At 41.5% G+C, this 24,104-nt stretch overlaps 1 protein-coding gene across 1 annotated transcript in view; it reads right to left on the bottom strand.

Annotated features, from left to right (window-relative positions):
- dqx1 (DEAQ box RNA-dependent ATPase 1) overlaps positions 1-24,104 on the bottom strand; it is a 30,233-nt gene that overhangs the window by 4,677 nt on the left and 1,452 nt on the right. The window contains exons 2-10 of the mRNA XM_083930202.1: positions 20,617-20,994; positions 16,518-16,711; positions 11,488-11,941; positions 7,792-8,097; positions 6,765-6,864; positions 4,901-5,059; positions 617-808; positions 394-519; positions 56-246 (exon numbers count right to left, since the gene is read on the bottom strand). Of these exons, the coding sequence (XP_083786328.1) occupies positions 56-246; positions 394-519; positions 617-808; positions 4,901-5,059; positions 6,765-6,864; positions 7,792-8,097; positions 11,488-11,941; positions 16,518-16,711; positions 20,617-20,943 (2,049 nt within the window). The 5' untranslated portion in view covers positions 20,944-20,994. The remainder of the gene's footprint in view (positions 1-55; positions 247-393; positions 520-616; positions 809-4,900; positions 5,060-6,764; positions 6,865-7,791; positions 8,098-11,487; positions 11,942-16,517; positions 16,712-20,616; positions 20,995-24,104) is intronic.

Below are 24,104 nucleotides of genomic sequence, written 5' to 3'. Positions count from 1 at the left end.
AAGAGAGGAACTGATTACATGTCTCATACTCCGCTTAAGAGAACAGGGTGTTTACTTTGAGGAAGAAGCCTGAGATGAGAGCACGCTTGATATTGGTGCAGTTGTCTTGGCATCCAAAAGCAGGAGGAGAAACAGGAAGCTCTATTCGCTGCATCACCTCCAGCAACTCCGCCCTGATCACAACAGCCAACCGTAAGGCAGCGTGACTGAGGAGGTTTGTCGTGCACCACGCCTCATCCTGATTATCTGCAATAACCACACACAGAACATTCAGTAATAGTCATAATTCATGGATATACTTTATATTATAAATAGTCATAGTATATTCAGTAAATCAGAGGGAACCCCGTAACTAACTAAGTGATTATGTAATGAAGGCTGGACTATACGTACGCTCTATGAAGGTGTTATAAATATTAATGAGGGTCATGTGGTCTCCCTCTGCATGCATCAGAGGTCTCCAGTGTGTGTGTGCAGCCTCCTCTCTGCCGGGTTCTGCTGTCACAAAGCAGGAGGGGGCTGACAGAAGACAAAGGTCACATCATTAGCCCATAAGTAAAAAAGTACTATGAAAGTGGGCTGTATGCAAACAATCATCATTCACTTTTTTAGTTACCTGTGAGCATGGCAGCTATAGTGAGCAGCTCATCAACACAGTCATACTCGCAGGCAGCGATCAAGGCTTTAGCCAGCGCAGGCTCCAGGGGCAGCTCCGACATTATGATCCCCACCTCTGACAGGTTACCGTCATCATCCAGAGCTGCCAGATAGTCCAGGTCCTCCAGGGCCTGCATTAGAGCCTCTGGGGCTGGGAATAAAGGAGACATGGAAGAAAAATGAGAGAGAAGGAAGGTACAGTCTTAGATGAAGCAACAAGGATGACAAACACTACTCTAGCAGCGCTGGGCAATATGGCCAAAATCTTCTATCCCGACACAGGTCCTTCATATCTATGGACAACGACATAGATTTCGATATAGCATGGTTACGATAACATTTTTATATCGTTTTGATGATATGATATGGGATATGATATGATGTCCACAAATGCTACATTAAAGGAGGAAAAAAACACCCTTCTCCAAGTCCAGAGTTTAAAGGTTGAATATGTAGAATCTTGCTATGTTTAAAAAAAAAAAAATGACACCCACAGGCATTTTGAGGGGTACAGAATGAAAATATTACTTTACTTACTTCCATAAAAAAAAAAAAAATGTTTAGTCTGAATTAATTAAAACATTTGACGGGTTTGACAATGACTTTCTGTCCAGTTCTGTTTCCATGGTAGCAGCCAATAGTGTTGGACGTTGCTGGTTGCCAGGGTTGTCTGTTGTTGGGTGCAGCTACTTTAGGCTGGCACTGGGTGAAATGGAGTTTGCCAATCCTGCAGCTGCTTCGGAGCCTCAGTGAAGGTAGCGTTATTTGTCCCAGCAGCTGAGTGAGCGGAGACGGGCAACAACCAGAGTCACTATAGGCCGAGCATTCACTCCATGGACTGAGAGAAAGGAGAGGAACGCCATTCAAACGCACGCCCACATGGCTACGCTTCTCCTTGATCGCTAATATCACTTTCATCTTTACTTAGCTGGAACGGCTAATGCTAATGGCTAATGCTAACTGTCAGTCAATCTCCTCTAATCCTTGTTTTTATGGTGTGATTTGCTGGAGGGGACGGGTTCAAACGGGCTCAAACAGACTCCCGTAAGGAGTGTTTATTTAGTGTTAATAGGTTTTTAACAACAACGTGGAGCTCATACACGGACTATACTCGTTGGTGGATAAATTCACTGATGGATCTGCACATGGCATTTGTTAACAATAAGAAAGTAAAGACGCAATTACAAGGAAATGGCTCAAGCCAGACATCCCATCTATAGATGAATGGTATGATATTATTTAAAATGTGTATGCTATGGAAATAATCACTTTTTCAATGAGGCTCCGGCAATCTGAATTCAATGACACCTGGAAGCAATGCCCTTCTTTTGCTTAAGTTTTTATTTTTTATATCAAGATGATTGGATAAGTATTTGGCTGTTATATTGTGAGAGAAAACACCCCATGTTTATTTTGTGATACTACTAATTAAAAATCGGGGAAAAAACGTTTCCACTTGTCACCGTATTCCCTCACCAATCCAGGGCATGATGTCAACCATGAGAGCCTAAAAACATCCACACTATAAGAATGCTGTCTACAAAGGAAATTCATTCTGACCCCTGTCCTATAATCTGCCACAAAACCAAAAACAACAAGCACTGACAACAGTTTAGGTGAGCATTTCCTCACCCTAACTGAGAACAGCAGTGAAGTGTTAAAGTGTGTTTTAAGAACATCCTTGTGGCCATCTGTAAATAATCCTCCACAGCCTCACCAAACCTGTTCCACCTGGAGGTTTTCACAACTGAAGCTACAGCTGCAAATACAACTCACAACATCCAAGTGCTCTTCAAACAGTGGTGAGTGCAACTACTGAGTTTGTAACTCTCACTTTGGTCGACAGGCACGGCAGAGAACTGTGGACAACCTCCCTGACCTGATGTGAATACACTAAAGAGTGACTGACCAGAACTGTTTCACTGCCCACTCTGGCTGAAAGTTCCAAGTCTGTTGGGTGTGGTCACAAATGTGCTCTGTTGCACCTGTAACCACACCCGACAGTGATGTCACGCTGTCCTGGAGTACACCATTACATCACTTCAGCAGGGTGAGAGGGTAAATCAGTCAGGTCAGCAAAATAAAGACTTTCAGGTGGTGTTAAGTTACTATTATATTTTCAAATGAAAGACAGTATCACACACATTAAGGGCATGTCCACTGCAGGAACTGTGGAGAAACTCAACAACTAAACCTGCATTCAACCTTGACTTAACTCCAAATATACTGGATATTACAATCAAGGATTGGACAACTAACTCTATGCAAAATAATAAAAGAAGGAACAATGTTCAGTTTTGAAATGCTTAGAGAGAAATTCCTACTAGAAAGAAAATGATTGGGTCTCTGTAAATCATAAATAAGCCTTTGAGATACAGTTTGTTATAATTTGGCACTATAAATAAAATTGAATTGAATTGAAAAAATATAACAGAGTCAAGAAGATTTGACAGATTGAATATTAGAATTATTTAATGTATGTTTAAAGGGCTATTAAATCATAAAACACAATGTGAAACAATAAAGATCAAATGGGAGGAGGAAGGAGTGATAATATATCTGAGGAAGACTGGGAAACAATGTGGATGTATCAGTGGAAGAGCAGTTAGTTAGTTAGTCAGAAAGCCCACCATGATGGAAACTCCCTAGTTTGCTGAAGAAATTGCGGAAATTGAAATGTAAATCATTACCCTTGTTTCTGGGATTGCCCTGTTATTAAAGCTGTTTGGAAGGTTAGGGTATCATAGACTCCATTACTCAAAGATCAAATTACATCTAATCTCCCATCTATTTCTCTATTATGCGACAGATGCACGGGCATGGTCCTTTAACACACGTTTTCTGGCTCTGTCTTCATAAACACAGATACGGGTCTGAAATACTTAAGTGGTTCTCTGAGGTCTATGGAAAAGATATTCCCCTTGATCCAGAACTGGCACGTTTTGGATGCTCAGAGACCGCTCTCAATGACACATCTGAAGAACAATGAGCACCGATGCTTGGTATGGTGGCAGCCAAGAAAATGATCCTACCAGACTGGAAATCATCCACACCCCCTTGCTTCTATTCATTCTAATAATCATACAGATGGAAAGGATAAGCTTCCACAACTCCAAGGTACCTAACGACTTTTTAAATGTTTGGGGACCATTTATCAACCATCTCAAACACTAATTATTTAATAATTTCATGTCCTCTGCAGCGATGTAGTGAAGTGCTCTTTACTTCTGCTCTTGCAATCGGGGCTGAAACAATTACACTCGAGTTACTCGATTACAAAAATGCATCGAGGCAAAATCTCTGCCTCGGCCTGATCATTGCAGGGATCATTGTTCCACACGGACCGTTTTTGCGGATGCACACCACTACAGCCCAGAAAAGGCGGAGAATTAAGTTTCACACTTACAAAAGAAGCCATAAAGGTGCAATGTGTCCACTGTTAACTAAAACTGTTCTACCACAACAGCACGTCATTGTTGACTCAGCGTCTGAGCTGAAAGCAGCCTGTTGTTAACGCCACTTCACCGAGCACCACTGTTCCGGTTTAACGAGTGACCCTTTTAAGTGGCGAGTGCGTCTGTGGTTGCTGTTGTGACTGCGTAGCTGTCCGTGTAAATGTCTCTATGTTTAGTTTTTCATTACAATGTAAAACATCACGTCACCTCCCTGATCAGTCTTTAGAGTTTTGTTTGAGTAAATGTGTCAGTGGAGTTTTGTACGTTGCTTGTTGTTACAGTAAACAGGAAGAGAGCGAGTATCTATCCTTAATTAATTTTCTAAATAAATGGATTTGTCCAGTGAGAAAGCAAAGTGAGTGGGGGAGAGAAATATAAATATAATATACCGTATAATATAACTAGCAGATATAGTAATGATGCAACAGCCGTGACAAGAGCTCCACATCTCTACCTTTCTCCCTTTCATTCGTTCTTTACATCCCTTCCAACGTCAGAGTCAGCAGAGTCATGTTGACAAAAAGAACAGGAGGACTTATTGATGTTTTTTTAATCTGTCATTGATCTAGATGCCTAATCTTGAGATGCAAGCATGAATCAGTTCTATCTCCTGAACTCTGTCATTACCTTACCGTTCATGAGCTCCGAGGTTTAAAATAGATGTTTTCTCTTAATTACCGTACATGGGAAGAAAAAGTTATCAGTACTTTTAATCGACTGAGTCCGTTTCTGTGATGCATCAAAGTCCATGATATAAATGTGTTATTTAAAGTAGCTGATAAATGTACCTGGTCTATCCAGGAACTTGCACTGTCCCATATCAGCAATGTCAAGCCTTTTGAGCAACAGCACCAGGTGACTGAGGTTTTCTTCCACCACCCCTGGACAGTGTGCCTCCTCCATGCCCTCCTCATATAAAGACTGGGGGTAGAGACGGAGACACAGCCCTGAAGACCAAGGAGAACACATTTAGTAAATACTCATGATACAGTATATTACTACATACTATTCCTACTACTAAATTGTAATCCATAAGATTTGCGATACCTTCTTTCTGGCAGCCTCTGTGGCAGTAAGATGTAACTGCAGGTGAGTCTGTTCTTTCAGAGCCTCCATCTTGTCATGTTCACGTTCACTATGTGTGTTGACAATTGTATTTTTTTTTTTTGCCCCTTTGTAAACTTTATTAACACACATTCACCTCTCTACTCTACTATTGTGTCTTGTTTTTGGCTTGTCTAGTCTACGCATGGGATAATGAGAAACCTAATTTAGATTCCTTGTATGTCTTGTTCATGTGAAGAATTGACAATGAAGCTGACTATGACTTTGACTACTTCCAGTCTGTCTCCTATATGTCCCCCTCTTACGCACACACACACACACACACACACACACACACACACACACACACACACACACACACACACACACACACACACACACACACACACACACACACACACACACACACACACACACACACACACACACACACACACACACACACACACACACACACACACACACACACACACACACACACACACACACACACACACACACACACACACACACACACACACACACACACACACACACACACGACTCAGAAGTTGGAATTTCTAATTACAAGTGAACGCTACATAACCATTGGTGACGATCTGGGCCGACAGACCACCAGCTGTCAGCAGTGTCACTAACATAGAGGCTTATTTACATCTAGAGAGAATGTCTCCACAGACACACAGATGTGAATACTCAGCAAAAAGGCAACAAGTGCTTTCATTAGTGGGTCACATGATCCATCACCATTGTTATAACTCACTCTGTGATAGATAGGAACTTAAAAGACATTTAAATAGATGGAAATCTTACAGAGTACAACTTTAAATCCTTCTTTTTTCACCAATTATCATTTTAATAATGCCACTAATCACTCACTCTTCAACTGCTTATCCAGGATCGGATAAGCCATCCCGGTTAAGCCATTAATAACTAAAGCAAAAATGTAAAAATGTTCTACTATCAGCGGCTAGAAAAAAACGCCAAATATGCAGCGAACAGCGGCTTTAAAGTTGTACTCTGTAAGATTTTCATCTATTTAATTGTCTTCTAAGTTCCTATCAATCAAAGAGCAAGTTAAAACAATGGGGATTGATCATGTGACCCACTAATGAAGAGTATTCTAATATCTGTGTCTGTGGAGACATTCCCTCTCTAGATGTAAACAAGCCTCCATGTTAGTGACTCTGCTGACAGCGGTTGGTCTGTCGGCCCAGATCGTCACTAACAGTTATGCTGCGTTCACTTGCGATCGGAAATTGGGAACTTCCAACTTCTGAGTCAGGCTTGTAGCAAGGGTGGAAGTGTAATAGGAACATGTGTGTTTGGATTTAAAAAGGGGAACATAAAGGGGACAGACTTGAAGTAGAGAGGTGAAAGTGTTTCAAAAGAGCAAACAAAAAAGTCAACACACATAGTGGAAGTGAACGTGACAAGATGGAGGCTCCGAAAGAACAGGCTCACCTGCAGTTACATCTTACTGCCACAGAGGCTGCTAGAAACAACGAATCACAAATGTTAACCTAAGGTTTAGTAAATGTCCAGATCAGCAGTTAATGAGAACAGCAGCAATGGCCTTTGACCTACCTTGAAGGTGGCTGTTAACCCTTTGAGTTCTCATGTCGGCCTGGTGTTTGCTGATCGTCCTCACCACCTGTGAGTTAGCTCGTATTTGTGGATTGTAAACCTGTGGCAGAATATGGGGAAAGAATGTCAGAAACGGAATTGTCAGTGTTTTACATGATCAAATAACTCTTTGTACTCCCAATAACTTACACTCACTCTTACAACATCTGTATGTGAGAATGATAATGTCTGAATCAGTCAAGTTGACTTTAAACTATCAGTTCCCTGGTACAGTGGCCGTTTAATCTCTGAGTGAGCCCATGTGTGAAAAGAGCCTCTCTTTGTGCAGAGTATTCATGGTGAGTTAATGATGTTTCTACCATGGGACTCACCGGATGAAACAAGTGAGTGAGGAAGAAGAAGGGTGATTGACACAGCAACAAAAACGTTGAACTGAGAGATGACGAGATTCTGTCAGTAACAGCCGACACTGAAATCATCAGACAAATTCAATAACAAAGGTTGTTTATGACTTAACTATGAACCTGCTCTGTGACCTTGATCTAGTCTGTGTCACATCCTGCCTCCTGCATGCTCTACCCAGGTGCCTCCCCTCCCCTGAACCAGAGTATCTCCGGTAAGAGAATGCATCTGACACACAGAATCTCCTGCTGTGTGCTGTTTGTGTGAAAGAGAAACTTTGGACCTGACTCTCCTGACATTGTCCTGAAATCATGACCAATCAGAGCAGACTGGGCTTTTTAGGGATTGGGGCTTAAAGAGGCAGGTGCTTCAAACAGAGCGTCTCAGACAAAACCATGCTCAGTATGAGAAAAAGTATTTGAATATTAAAGCATGTAAACATAGATAGAAAAAACACAAAATACATGTATGAACCTGAATATGAGCAGATCATTTTACGATCTGAAACAATATACTGATCAGAGAAAATAGATACAACATAATAGACAGAGATAAGCAGGATTATTACATTTCAATGATCTGTGATTGAATCATGACATGTAGTCCTGTATGAAAACAAACTTACAGTTTTGAGTTGAAGGCCTGTGTCTATGACATAGCGAATAGCTGGCAGGGAGAAGGAAGCCTCTGCGAGGGCATCAGAAAGGATAACTTTCCTTTTGACCCCTGGACCTCCGGCTCCCAGGACTGAGCCGTCCACGCCGCCGGAGCTGTCGTTCTCCTTTAGTGTAGACGTTTCGGGGTTTGATTCATAAACACGCTGGGTCAGCCCACCCAGTCCAGCATGGAGGGGGAGGATCCTGAGAGGACCAAGCTGAGGACTCAGCGCTACACACTCCTTCTCCAGCAGGGCCACACACTCTTCTGTTTCCTACACAGAACAGGGAAGAGAGAATGGAGCTGTGTTTTTGTTGTGTTAGTACTGTGTGTGTGTGTGTGTGTGTGTGTGTGTGTGTGTGTGTGTGTGTGTGTGTGTGTGTGTGTGTGTGTGTGTGTGTTTCACTGAGGATTAACCAGAACAGATCAGTATCATCAGAGGACTTTGACTTACAAATCTAGCCTCAGCTAACACAAGCACACACGTCAGGCTCTGTCTTAAAGGGATAGCTTGGCACTTTTGAAGTGTGGTTGTATGAGGTATTAACCATAGTCAGTGTGTTACCTCCAGTAGATGACCAGTTTGGAGAAGCAGACAGGAGTACTGATACAGAAGCTAAACAATATCCTGCTGTGGACGAAACAGCAGCCAAACAGATTTTAGACACCTAAAAAGTCTCACCTGAAAAAAAACCCTGCTACATTTTCTCAACCTAAATTCAGACAGGTGCAAACAGGTGCAGCAGATCAGCTGTTTGGGTAAGAAAACCTAAAAAAAGGTAAAACTGTACAAATGTTTACTCATTTCATTGACAGTGTTCAGAGACTATAGTTGCTCTTTTGTCGGCTGACTTTTATACACACAGACAATTGATCAGGAAACAATAATGTAATTGATAAAGAATCAGACCATTTTTTTCTTTACTTTACCTATCTACTAGTGTTACATGTTATTTGTTGCTTGGTTGGTCATTGTGACCATCTGACGTGTGTTGTTTTGGAGGAATAGTGGGATTCATGTTGGGGTTTTTCTGTTTTTGTCTGTGGTTTTTCACCTTAAACTGTCAATCTTTCTTCTTTGTACTTGTCTGCAGAATTCAATAAAACGATTTTGAAAAAAAAAGAAAAAAAAGAATCAGATCTATAAGCAGAATGGGTAAGAAAATAAAAAATAAATAAAAAGTGATTATAACAGCAATAACCAATTCTGTTCAGTGTGGAGACAAGAGGATCCTTTATGAGAACTTCTGCAGAGGGACACTGAACAGAGAGGAGACGTATGTGGAAACTGGGGGAAAGCTGTTTGACAGCAAGGTAAAGAGACAAAAATAATATAAATATAGCCTACATTTTTAAAGGTTACTAAACCTTTAAACAGCAGGTTTTTCTGCAGTTGCTGCCCCTGTCCACAGCAGCTCCCATCAGTCCTCCTGTCTGCTTCTCAAAACTAACTGTCATCTCCTGTATGTAACACACTGACTATGGATAAGGACTTCACATCACAACCATCCCTTTAGATAGAAAGCAGGACTCGCAGTGAGGCGAGGAACGGAAGGTGTGCTGATGTTGACAGAGAGAGATTTTAATGTGCATAAGAGGGGTGTGTGTTGTATACAGTGTGTGAGTGTGTCACCTGCACCAGAGGCCTATCAGGTTGAGATGTCCTTGTTTCACTCCTCTATGAGACAAAGGTGTTGAAACTCTACAGCGCACCACAGAGTGGATGTTGGTATGACCAGTTTTCCTTTTGTTGAAATACAAAAACTTCACTAGAAACTTGATATGCTCTCTACCCATAGAGCACCAGCTGAATCTAATACTAATGTTGTTTAGTTTTCCTTTTAAATCAGTCCTGCACTATTAGCTTTTTTGTGCAGTTTTAGCACATGGACGCATGCATCGGTCCTAAAATAATCCTAAAATTTTAATTCCTGCGCCATGGTCTTTTTTGGCACTTACATTCATCAAAAAAACAATGGAGACCGTTTTTTTCATCATGTAACAACTATTAATGGAATCCAGGAGAGTCGCTAACAGCCGAACCTGGCTAACAGTGATTAGCTCGGGGCAGTACGTTGAAGGCATTCAAACGTCTTTTTTAACCACTAATACTGCTGAAAATAACAGCAAACCTCTGCAGCAGCATGAGAATAGTCCCTACACAGAGAAGAAAGCACCAATGGGCTCCTTCCTTTGGGATTGACTTTGGTAATCCACTTGAATGGACTTTACTATGAGAGGAGCTGGTACAGGGGCCAGCAGATAAGTCTTTAAAACACTCTTTTAATAAACTCTGTGTTCACTAACTACGTTGTTGGTGCTTTGTTTTCTGTGTAGGGACTCTTCTCATGCTGCTGCAGAGGTTTGCTGTTATTTTCAGCAGTATTAGTGGTTAAAAAAGTAAAAGCTCAGAACTGGGATGAACATCACACCTGAGTTCAAAGCATCATATTTAACGGGGTGGGGGGACTCTAGCCAGGTTAGCCACTGTTAGCAATACAACAATAATGCATTATGCTGTATTTTTGAGTACAAACCGTGTAGCAACATGAAGACGCAATGTTGGATTGTGACGTAAAGTTTGGGGAGGTTCTACCGACTATTCCGAGTCAGAAATCCGAATTCAGGGGGCTTTCCAATTGAAATTTCAGATTGGGACGATTGGACTACACTGGATATCCAACTTTCCAGTTCAAATGGAACCATGAGAAGCAGCACACCCTCACTTTGGAAAAGTTGTGTGTTGGCATTTTTGCTTAAAAATGAATGAAATAAGTCACAATTATCAAAATAGCTGCAGACTGATTTACTGTTGACTAACTAAATATTAACATTCCCTTGATATTACTACCCGACCTGAAACCTAACTGGCCAGATGAATTTCGGTCCGCCTTGCTCCACTCATTTATCTGGGATCGCTCCATAGGATAGGTGTTTTGGGACCACTGAAAAAATGGTTTAGTCAATCAGAACCGCCGGGTGGGATTTTTATTGATGTGACGTAGCGGAGAAGCAACTGTTTTGATTCAGACAACAATGACGGCTCACATCGAGAAAGCAGGCATCAACACCAATGCTTTCATCGGTGTTGTCTAATCTAGCGAAGATTTCTCTTTAAACGAACACTAGAGAACGTCTCTGAAGACTTTTGATAGTGGAAACGATGTTATCGCTCTTCTTCCGACTGGGTTTGGCAAAAGCTTGATCTACCACATGGCTCTGCTGGTAGTGGTAGCGTCACAGGTTGGTTTCGATTGTGAGTGGTTGAAGTAGCACGTCAATAAAGATGACAGACAAGTGGTTTATCCAGTCATATGCAAGGATTTCTGATAAGGCCCAGCCTCCTGAAACACCTCTCCTATGGAGCTATTTCAGATGGATATGTGGAGCTAAGTGGAAGCAAGGCAGAATGAAATTCATCTGGCGAGAGTCAGGTTAGTTACCACCTGCAACCACAGGACAAACCCTTAATGATTATACTGTTAACTTGAAATCATGAAAAAAATAATCAAAGGTTGGTCAGAAAAATAATTGCATAGATGCTGATATAATACAGATATTCCCTAAAACTGTGATATTTGTCACAGTTTTCATAAGTACGCTTGTTTTCTATGCTCCCAGAATTTGGGACTATTATGCAGTATATAAAGTATAACATGGGTACCTGTGCACTGGCCAAAAACACCATCACATCTCCTTCCTCTCCCCTCCTGTGCAGATCCAGCACCATGTGACAGGCAGCAACTGCAGGTTCCTTCCCAGATGAAAGCTCCCGGTACAGCGTCTCCACCTTGTTCAACTCAACGGCTGTCCTGTCCTCCTCTACCTCATTCCCCTCTTCCTGGTCTCTGGTAGAGGAGTCAGTGAGTATGCTGTCCAGGGAGAGGTGAGGGACGGATGGTCCCAGGAAGGCAGAGAGACGAGGTGCCAGCGTCGGGTGAGTAAGGAGAACCACCCGGAAGTTGTCTGGCCTCTGCCGGCAGACGTCACACAGCAGGCCCAGCAGCACGTCAGTGTGCATGGTACGCTCCTGGAGCTCGTCCAACACCACAATGCCATACTGATGCAGCAGAGGGTCTGACATCATTTCCTCCAGCAGGAGAGTGTCACTGACAAACCTGGGGAGAGGGAGAGGAAATAAAGAGATGAGGACAGAGCCAGTATCTTTTAAATATAGAGAGAATTGAATTAGAGAATTTAAAGCATTTTAACAGCTGAATGGCTCAGTGGGTCAAACCTCACAAAAAAACCCTATTGTCAGGAATTCATGACATAGATTTTTTCAGCTGATTATAACCTGCTTTTCATGGCTGATGGCGATAAGATTAACCATAATTTCACATTTTTGTATTTTAAAAAGAACCTGTAGTTTATGCTCACCTGGTGGTAAGAAAGGCTAAAATGGATGCTTAATATTCCATAGCTCTGAGCTGACCAATCTACCTGACATCACTATTGTTAACATAACAAAAACAAACATCAGTTTGGACTCTTCAAATACTCATTTACTTCTTATACTAAAATAAATCAAAACATACATTGGCTTTCATAGAGCATTTTGATTAAAAACAGATTCAATTATTTGACATAATCTGTCAGATCAGACATGTCAAACTACACGTTCAATGGCAGATTGCAAATCAACTTTACACTAATATACGTACATGTACATATACATATATATACTGTATATACAGCATATATAGTTCATCATTAATATTTAATATATTATACAGTATACATACAGTGTATTTCATTGTCAACCAATTCTAGAAATGAGCACTGAGAAAATAAAGAATAAATAAAAATAATACACATAGCTGAATCAGTAGTGTATGTTCAGTATCAGTCAACAGCTGAACATTTAATTCCATAACTATGCAATGACACCATTTCTCACCCCAAGCATAATTTTCTACATGATATGTTTTGTTTTCATATCGTTTCATATCAGAGAACATATGCACCTATACAGATATGTCTGTGATTGGCCATTATCGACTGATCATTTATCGGTACAGATATATATCATGCACCCCTAATCAATGTTTTTGTTTGGATTTTTTTCTTTTGACTGATTGACCCGAGTCAAAATGATGCCAAATATCTAAATGTAGGAAGGGTAGGCATAGTAAGTGGTAGCTTCGGCCAACACCTTTTCAGTCTATGTGACATGTTTTGTTGCTAAATCTATTGATTTTCTTTGAGGCTTGATATTGTGGACCGAAATAAGAGAATGAAAATAAAATGGAAAAATATAATAATTTGGGGTCGTAGGAACGGATACAGAGATCCATTTTCAGTGAATGGACTGCTATAAGAATTTTACTGGACAGCAAACTGCAGGGAACAAGGTCCAGAGAACAAAGAGTCAAGGTGTGCTGTAAGCAAAAGAAACAGAATGATAAATTTGCATACAAAACTAGTGAAATCCAATGACCCAATCTCCATTACCTCTGGGGAGGAGACGATTACACATGATACAGATCATCATTGTGCTCGGAATATAGAGCATATACGTATACAGCAGTAACCGGAGTATGGTCTTAACCTGGTTAAGTGAATAACTGGCTTATTGCAGTTCTCCCCTTTTACATGAGAGGGGAAGAAAGGGAGGAACAACGGGAGTAACTTTGCCTCCGGTACAGTAGATGGCACTCCTCCAACATACACTGGTCGAAATACGGCTTTTTCTTCTGCTTCACCTTAAAATCACAGCAACTTTTGAAGCTGGGAGAAAATGGAGCACTTTTCGACAGAAATGGGTCTTTTTGGTAGTACCGTTAGTTGCCATGGTGAAGTCCTCAGAGGGTTTAAAGGTAAAGCTCATGTTGTTTACGTTGTTTTCGGCGCAGATGCTCCCTCATCTATTTTATTTCCAGGTCAAAAACCACTGCAGCGGAGTGGGGAGGTGCAGTTATAACCTACGGAGCATGCGCCAACTCATAACCTGATTTTGTTTGTCTGCTGAATACATGAAAGAATACTTGGTTACTAAAGGAGTTATCTGTTAACTATCCGTTCATCTGTTGTCTGTTAACTGGGGTATTAGAACTCCGGAACCGGGGTGAGGTTTTTACATTACATTACATACCTGGGTTTTGCTCTAACCTGAATATAATCAGATTTTTAAATGTATGCATGTAAACGCACTCAATGAATGACTACCTGGATTTCTCACAGTTTGGTAGAGCACGTTCTATCAGTCAGTGGTAGCCAGTGCCATCTTCTTTGCTGTTGTGTGCTGGGGCAGCAGACTGAGGGCAGCAGACGCCAAGAGGATCAGTAAGATCATCAGGAAGGCTGGCTCCGTCCTGGGGGTCAAACTGGACTCTTTGGTGGCGGTGTCTGAGAGGAGGATGCTGTCTAAACTGCACAGCATCCTGGACAACAACTCTCACCCACTCTACCATCTGCTGACCTCCAGCAGAAGCACCTTCAGTCATAGACTCATTCTCCCCTGGTGTAATACTGAACGCCGGAGGAAGTTTTTCCTTCCGGTGGCCATCAAACTTTATAATTCATCTCCCCCCGGTCAGGTAAGGAACAGTGCAGACACTGTATCCTGAGAAAATGTCACTTTGTCACTTTATATCATCACTGCACCACTTTATTCAGATGTACTGTCACTTACTTCAGTAAGTAATGCTGCTACACTTTACACTGTCACTTTATACCACCACTACATCACTTTATTTATTTATAAATGGTACTGTAACTATCTGCTGATACACTTACTGTGCTTTAGGACATGCTGCTACATTTCACTGTGGTTTACTGTAACTTACTGTAACTTACTAAAGTACGAAATGCTGCTACACTCCACTGTGCCATACTGTCACTTAGTTCTGTAGGAAATGCTGCTACATTTGCTGCTACATTTTTAACATTTTTAACACTTATAACTTATCGCTCCTTCTCACTTATTAGTTTGTACTTATTTCATTTCAATCTGCTGCTAAACTGAACAGTGCATATTGTTGTATATTGTATATACCTACGCTTAACCACGATGTCTGTTGCACTCTGTCACACTTAGTTCATTGCTTGATTTATCTGATGTTAGCTTTATTTTGATTTGATTATGTTAGTTTATTGTTACTCTGATCCTTTTCCGCCTTTGTATTGAAACTGTTGCAAAATAATTTCCCTCGGGATAAATAAAGCTTCTTGAATCTTGATGTTGATATCTTGTTGACAAATCTGTTGCACTTGTTACCCACGATTAGCGCATGTCCAATGAACCGACCCCCATCCTACCCCGCTATATAGTTTAGAGAATATAACAGATCCAAGACGAAACTGACATAAGGGAAGGACTCAGAGAAAAGCATGAATCCACCTTCTTTTTCAGAACCATGGACAGCAACAAGGGTTTATCAAAACAGCACAGCACAGTTAGGCTACCGCTATTTCAGAGCCATGGTCGGGGCCAGATAATGGATCAATGAGTTAATCCCTCGGCCCTGCACTCTCTCTGCTGCTAGGGGATGAAGAGGGTGGGGCAGGTTAACAAGGGACATGGCATCAAAGCGCCCACACGTTGTGACCAAAAAATACCCAGGGTGCACTGCAATTTATAAAACCAGAACTTTTCAGGTAGCCTCCTTCCAAGACGTTAGAGACGTTATGGTGGAGTTTTCAAAGCTAATTGATATACTTTTTAGTTTTAGTTTCTTTTTAAAACCTCAAAAGAGTCTAAATAATTTGTAATATGTTTTTTTAAAGCATGCTCAAAAATACTTATAGAGTGCTGCAGGAACGACATATTTTTGTAGGCAGATCCCTGAAGTTAGCATCCCCCTGGTTCCCTTGCCAAAAAGTCAAAAGGATTTTGCCATTGGATTGGATTATAAAACATATCTTTATGTAAAGCAAGCTAATCTCAACAAATGAACACCACCTTTATGATTTCTGAAGTGTAAATGCAATCTCCAGAAGTAAAAGGCTAACGGCTTTGAACAAACTAAACTATCCGCTAGCTTCCGACTGATTTCACATGAACGGCGTGATGACGTTTTTCTTTTAGCCACAAGCGTCAACATTCATGAGTGGCGTATTAACGGACGTATTTTATCTTGTAGAACAAAACATTAAAATCTCTTCAGCATGTGTCAACCACAGACCTTATTTAAGGCATTTAACCTAAAACCCACAGACTTTGAGACAAGGGAACCAGGAGTGCAAAAATGCTGACTCCCTTCCAGGTTTTTAGGACTCATTTCCTGAAACTCTATTTATGAGTTAGGTGACAAGATCAATACCACTCTCATGTCTGTTTGTTAAGATAGGAAAATGATTATTCATCAAGGTAGCAGTTAATTAGCTTAGCTTAGCATAAAGGCTGGATGCAAGGGGGAAACGCTAGTGTGTCTCCTTTTGAAGCTCAAAAACAGACCTACCTACACCTCTGGTTTTACAGGAAACAGAGTACTGGAACCATTTTTCTAGTTCCAGCACAAAACTCCCCATAAATCATTTTTAGAAACTAGATACAACATTTTCTGAGTGACAGGTGATGGTAGACATATTATTGATTAAAAGTGAGCCAGATGAGCCATGTTTCCCCCTGCTTCCAGTCTTTATCCTAAGATAAGCCTAGTCTTCCAAAGAGTGCGCTGAATATCATATTACTTTTTATTATTCAGATATGGCCTATAGTTCATTTAGTATTTTAAAAATGTGTATCCTAACCTGAGCAGGGTGTCAGGTGTGCAGCTGTCATCATGAGACACCCTGTAGCCCACCTCCAGACCCAGGCTGAGATCCATCTCATCAGCTACACGGAGAGCCAGACTCGCCGCTGTCACCGAATAGGGCTGGGAACAACACACCAAGCCCTGAGAAAATTCATAGGACAAAGCATACTCCACACACCACTGTGGTACCTGCAGGGAGAACAGGAGGAAGAAGAGAAGGAAAACACAGGTCAAAAAGACGAGGCAGAAGGAATATAATACTAGGGTAACACACACGTTCTGTAAAGTGTCCTGAGATAACTTTTGTTATGATTTAGCACTATAAATAAAATTGAATTGAATTGAATTGAATTGAACTGAATTGAACATGAACAGGACAGATGGCTCAGACATGTTTTAATTCTTATAATGTTAAGTGAGTGCCTCAAACCAATATTTAAATGAGGACTCTGAGGGAAATGGACACAAGGTTGCTGACAGGGAACAGGTTCTTGAACCGGTTTCGTTCATATTTCTTTGAACCTTGGTTCTGTCTAGCAAACGAGCCTGCATTTCCACCAGTTTATTGGGAACCACTGTCATAATGGATGAGGGTGTGTTCAGTAAATGTATTGTGCGCAGTGAGCCTGATGTGCTGTGTGTTAGTGGGGTGCATAAATGACCTGAATGTGCCATAACGTGGAGTGCTCCTTATTATTGAGTTCCATGTGAAAGTTATTTTGAATGTTGGGTTACATCCTCTCTCATCACACTGTGCTGTTTGCTTCAGAGGATTATAAGACAACAGAGGTCTGCTGTGTGCAGGCGAAAAACTATTTCTCTTCTTTAACCGCGACAAAAGCAGCGCAGATAGCTTCATTTCTTCCGTTCTTACCTTTCAAAATAAAAGCTTGAGACACAATACATTGTTAACTGTTTTACAGAGGGGACTCAAATTCCTTCACAGCCTTCCATTAAGATGAACCTCAACAAAATATCTGACAGTAGCTCATTGTTAGCGGTTCCTGTTCAGGAATCCCAGGAGGAGACACTTTTATTTTGTCTCCTGGCTGAAAGTTTGGAGCTAACCTCTGCCACTTCACTAAGCAGCAGAAACAACACACTGGACTCTTCCACAGGTCTTTTTTGTTCTCATACTGAAAACTGTAGTTGCTGCACATTCACTAGAAATCTTCACACATATCTTGATAAACTTTATTTCTCCCCTGATCGCTCTCTCTCTCATCCGCTCAGAGCACATCTCCTTTCACGTGTTCATGTCATTGATTGGTCAGGCCCCCGCAGAAGAAGGCTGCGTTGCTATATCTTTTGATTGGCACACCCGCCGATGTTGTCATGGTTGGACCGGTTCGGACTGAAAAAACAGATATCTTTAGGTTCAGGTTCCGAAAACTTTCCAGGTTCTGAACCAAGTTATTTTTGCCAGTACAGTTACTGCAGTCTAAAACACTCCGTAGTATCTCTAAATCCAACAAGATCTACCTTGCAATAGCTTGCAATGGAGCTAATAGATCCACAACCATCACCAATTGGATCCATGCTTTTATCCACTTGGCTTACAGTACTCTAGGTGTGCACATAATGGATTGGATTTATTAAGCGCCTTTCTCAGTACTCAAGGCGCTTTACAGAGTCCAGGCTCCATTCATTCACACAGACATACATGGTGGTGGTAAACTACTATAGTAGTCAAAGACTGATGGAAGCGTGGCTGCTAATCAGCGCCTACAGTCCCTCCGACCACCTCCTCAAACATACACTAGTCATACACATTCACACGAGGCAAGGTGGGTTAAGTGTCTTGCTAAAGGACACAACAACCAAGTAGGGCAGGGCTGGGATCGAACCGCCGACCCTTCAGACATTGGCCAACTCCCTACCCTTCAGACATTGGCCGACCCGGTCTACCAACTGAACCACAGCCGCCCTAAAGTAAATATAATAAAAGATTTATTCCAGTAATAAATGAACAAGCAACTGAAGTGCCATCTATGGATGACTTAACAGAACAAATAAGCATGGCCCTACAACAGAGCTTCAATAAATATTTAATCAAAGGCTGCTTTAGATCGAAAGATGAGGACACTGGAAGATACAGGCCACAAACCCAGGGAAGACAATCACTTTGTGGGAGCTAATGGGAATACAAATTAAGAATAAAGAAGACAAACTGTGCCAAATATTCACATCTGTGTGTAAATGTAGAAGTGCAGACATTATAGACATTACACAACGGTAAAATGTGCAAAGGTCAAAAGTGGCAGTGCACTAACAGCAGTCATAATAACGACAAGTGTCAGCAGAATGATAGAGACACAGTATGTAAAAAGACAAAGGAGAAAGTGTTTTTCTTCCTTAAAAAGACACATGGAAGTAGCATTCCCTGTGCAGATAGAAGAAGAAGGTGTTGGAAAGGGGAGCCCAGCGTGTTTCTAGATTAAATGAGTGGTCAGGTTACAGCACAGCAGTCTAACTCCACTGGAGTGCTTTAATGCTGTCATTCATTAGCCTGCAGGGAGTGGAGCTGAGATGCAGGTGTAATGAAAACCAGGCCATCACAGGGAAACAAAACCACACATGGACTAGAAAGAGAGTAGGCTCAGGAACTGTCAGCAGAATAATGGTCAAAGCATCAGCCTGGTCTTTAATTTAAATATCTTCCAGTATAAATAAATATTCTCTAATTATTTAATATTATATTCTTTAAATATCTAAATCTTCCCACCTCCACTTTTGGTTTCTGCATCTGCAAAGACTAAAAGGAGCCCGGTGTAGGTTTCTCCCCCATCTATAACAATATATATACAATATTGTGTAATTGTATATTGCATTCAGAAGAATAGCGCTCTCTAGCGCCTCGCTTTTTCAATGGTGCGTTGCAACCTGGATGCAACTACGGTAGGCATAATGTGCCAAGAAGAATTTTTGGGCACAAGGATTCCTTCTCCTGTGGTGTGGCATAAGTATGATCTTGCATTATGAACTAAAGTGCAGTGCAGGCTTTAGAATTTGCCAGGCAGCTCCTTCTCCAGTCTTCCACAGTCATGCTGACTATGAACGAAAACACATTTTTGTCCCTCTGGGCCGTTCATAGTTTTTTTATAGACCAGGAGGACACTGAAGCCTCCATAGAGTTACCCGTCCTATGTCAATACAGATCAGAAGGATAAGTCCGGTTGTTGGCAGAGGTAACTGTATTCCAATGAGGACTTATTTTTGAATGAAGACGTTGATTTGAGGTAATAAATTACTGAAAACACTATACAGTGTCCCTTTAACTAAAATAATTCACACTTTTGATCTCTTAATAACACATTTATGTTGACCAATTGCTGGATGTGTATTTAAGGAATGTCCTCGTGTTTTATTTATTTGCAAAATGCAAAACAGTGTGTGTGTGTTGTCAAACTGGTGAAGAAATTGGTGGTGCACTGAGCTCAAACTGTGTCTGCAAAACACAGAAGGAAAAACCGTCAAGCTGATCTGATTTTTAGTGTTGTATTCTTTAATCCATTGTTGTCCAATTTCAAATAATATTCTGGTTCATTTACACTGTATTTAAAATTGGCTGTTTTGGTTTATAGACATTAAATTCTTAGAACAATGATGTGATATTTGCTGAGAATACGATCAGGATACGATTTTGATTTGTTTCAATTAAGGGGCCAGCGATCCATACGAGATGATATCATCTGCCCACTGAACACAGTTAGTCAAATTTATATCAACTCACAGAAATAAAGGCACAGTTTGATGATGACATCACTCTGCATCAAGGATATTGGATTATTAATCATAAAATCAATATTTTGATCGAGATCAATGCTTGAAATATGGTTCTGTAAAAGTCATTCTGAATAAATGAAGGTGTTGTATTAAACACTATTTTGCATACTAGTATATGAGTCTTTCACTTCTTACCCCTCTTAAACAGTGTTATGGACATATTTGAATGGTATCAAAAACATAGCTAGGTAATACTGTTGAGATCCTCTTTTCCTCCCGTGTACACTGTCAGTAAGTATAGAAAAGGTTCATGTTGGTGTTGATCTGAACAAACACACTACATGTTGTTTTCCCTGGGTTCTGGTTACCTGGGTGCTTTTTCCAGCTCCACTCGGTGCACTGAGCAGCAGCATGTTGTGGCTCTCCAGGTGCTCCAGGAGACTCTGCCTGAGCCTCCATATGGGAAACTGCTGCCTCTCTTCCAGCAGGGCGTAGTAGCGAGAAGAGAAGGGTAAACCATCGTAAGGATTCACCTCTAGGTCTCCCAGCCCTTCCTCCTCCCCTCCATCACCTTCGTCATCTAAATCCCCAGACAGGAGGGAAGACATGGACAGGGAGTCCAGGGCATGCGAGGGCCGCACCTGGGTCCCAGGGGAGAGAGAGGCGGTGGAGGACTTTGCTGGTGGCGATGACATCCTCAGCAGGGGGTGGGTGAGGGGCGGGTTCACAGAGAGGCCTGAGATTACCTGCAGAGAGGCAGAAATGATAATGACTGATGGTGGCACGAAGCAAAGGAAGGAGCCATGAGAGGTGACGGTACACCTGCAGTACATTACACACACTTTAATCCTGAACGAGGAGCTGAAGTTTCCTGCTTGAAATGATTAAGGGAGCTTTCACACCAGCCTTATTTAGTTCGGTTGAGTTAAACGTGTTTCCTCATTTGCTACGGTTCGTTTGTGCAGGTGGGAATGCAGCAATCATACTCCGGTGCGCACCAGAAGCGGGCCAAATAAGCGGATGGGGACCTGGTAGAAGAGGTGGTCCCGGTGCGCTTCCAAACAAACTCCGGTGCGGTTTGTTTGTGGTGAGAACGTTATCAGACCTGGGTCCGCACTAACTGCAGAAAGCGCTGCACATTTTTGGACCAATGCAAAGTCAACTCCCGCAGTTGTCTCTCAATTGTGACCGTACTAGTGGTGGGTGCGTCCTCTGCTCGTCACTCTGTTTACATTCTCAGCATTTGCCAACATGGCAATTCTGACCAATTGAAATCAGTTCAGGATCTACATTATTGTGCCCACCCCAGACACATCTGACCAATGAGTGAATTGCTTTTTTTCCCAAACCTTTATTGAGCTGAAGTGGAGCTACATTTTGGTTCACTTCAGCTCGTCGTGAAAGGTGTGAAAGCGAACCAGACCAGCTGGGGGAAAAAAACTATCTATTTGTGCATCTGGTGCAAACCAGGGAATCAGGTGTGAAAGCGCCCTTGGATTTCTTCCTTCAGGGCCAATAATCCTTCGGTATGCAGCTGGCAGTGTAGGGAATGCAACCGAAGGCACTGAGTCATACAGAAAGAGCTGAGAGCAGAAAAAGCAAGGATATGTCACTTTATCTCAGGTATTACAAACATGATCTCAGGGACAACAGTACTTTCTGACTCTACTAAATGTTTTCTTCAGTCTCTTAATGAAAGCTGTAGCATGTATGGTATGTAACTGTGGAATGCTTGTCTCCACCCTGTGTGTGTGTGTGTGTGTGTGTGTGTGTGTGTGTGTGTGTGTGTGTGTGTGTGTGTGTGTGTGTGTGTGTTGGACAGCTGCAGTAACCATGGTGTGTGGAAGGGGCAGGCCTGCAGGCTCCTTCCTGAAGTGCTGCTTTATTCATGTTTGGGAAGAATGAAAAGCAGATCACAACAGAGGAACATGCTTGATAGAAAGTTCCAAGCCCCTACTGCATTGGCTGTTCTTCAACAAGGGGTGTGAAATATAAAGCGGATGGGTAGAAGAGGTGGTCCAAGTTTGATAATACCTCTTTTTAAAATAATATTTGAAAACAATATTTTAAAAAGAGGCTCAAGACCCACCTTTTTAATCAGGCTTTTAACTGACCTGTTTAATTCTTTCTAATTCCTTTTATGCTTCTTATATTTTTTTTTATTATTTTTAGCTTCTATTCCTTTTATCTTAGGTACAGAACCATAAGCACAAATTGTACAATTTAAATTTAGCTGAAATAACTAACCGTTAAGTGATTTGACGGCAACTTTTGTGATAATCAATTAATCATTTAAGATATTTGTCAAACAAAAATACCAAACGTGTCAAAGTTCCAGCTTCTTTCTTATTTTCTGTCTTATATGAGAGTGGACTTAATATTTTCGGGTTTTTGATGAAGTCATCTTTGGCTTTAAGAAATTGGGAAGGATATTTGTCATTATATGTTTGACAATTATATTTTTATATTCATCATTCATCTTCAGCTTCTTGTCCCTGTCGGGGTCGCGGGGGGCTGGAGCCGATCCCAGCTGACATCAGGCGTGAGGCGGGGTCCAACCTGGACAGGACGCCAGTCTATCACAGGACACATAGAGACAAACAGAGACAGACAACCATTCACACCTACGGGTGATTTAGAGTCATCAATGAACCTTTTCAATTCTGACTGGTCTGAAACTGTGACATTTTGCAATCGTGGTACAAGAGTTATATATATTGTCATAAAGCCCAGCCCTAACTATAATGGTGACTCTGTTGTATAGAAGTTGTATTGAGTCTGTTGTGTCCTTCTGGATTGTGGCATGATTCAGGAACATGAATCTGGCCAATAAGCATCGGCTTGGCCAGCACACTTTCTGGGGTGAGTCTCTCTGACTTCTGTTATGGACAGCTCATAAGGAAGACCCAGACACAAAGTGTCTTTTGTTTGCACAGCAATTAGAAGCCTGAATTTGCATCCTCTCAGCACCTAAACACTTTATGTATTCAGCTCCTTTTTGCACTTGTCGTCTTTTAAAGTGATCTCACATTTGCACTGTTTGTCCCTGGGATATGTCTCAATTGTCGCATTTTTTTTTTAATGATGAATGTGTTTATTTACCTGGCTGCAACCATAAATTCCCCTGGTGGGATAATAAAGTTTGACTTGACTTGTGGAAACTCTGCAGGCCGGTGCTCCTTAATAATGTACAGACATAAAGCAGCAGAACATGCTATCTCAGCAGCCATTCAGCAGGACACCAGCTGCAGTGTGATACTCAAATGAGCTCTGCATCTCAGACCCACAACAGTGAACGTTGCGGTCCTGCTTGACAGAAGCCTCATAAGCCACATGTCAATAAGTCAGACCTGCTCTACAAATAGGTGGGGAGTGAAGTGTGTTTTGAAATGATACGTGTACATGGAAAATAATAAGCTTCTATAATAGTGGTACAAAATTAACAGGTGCAGGTACATGATGGACAAACACACTGATCTAGATACATAGAACGTATGGAGACCTGTCCTTTACATCGTTCGCCAACTCAGAATTCTGAACAGGGCTGTAAATCAGGGTTGCACCGATCCAACTTCTCCAGCCCAATGCCAAGTCCCGATCTGGTCCCAGTGTTTCTTTAATAAGCTGTGTGCCTCACTGTGTGGAAGTGACTGGGATCATTCTGTTGTGTGTAAAGCAACATCAGGCTTCCCTTAAACATTGCTCTCCTAACTTGTTACAACATGTAAAGCTTTTATCAAGTTTTATCCCGACAACGATATTTGCTGAAACCGCAAGTTTAATTCAGGAGCCTGCTATCGCTATAACATATCAATAGCCCATGGAACACACTTGATGACATATATCCTAATATACA

This window comes from Echiichthys vipera (genome assembly GCF_963691815.1).
Source record: "Echiichthys vipera genome assembly, chromosome: 16".
In the NCBI taxonomy this organism is placed as follows: Eukaryota; Metazoa; Chordata; class Actinopteri; order Perciformes; family Trachinidae; genus Echiichthys; species Echiichthys vipera.
The sequence above is the reverse complement of the archived record's forward strand: the minus strand, read 5'-3'. Positions and strand labels throughout refer to the sequence as shown.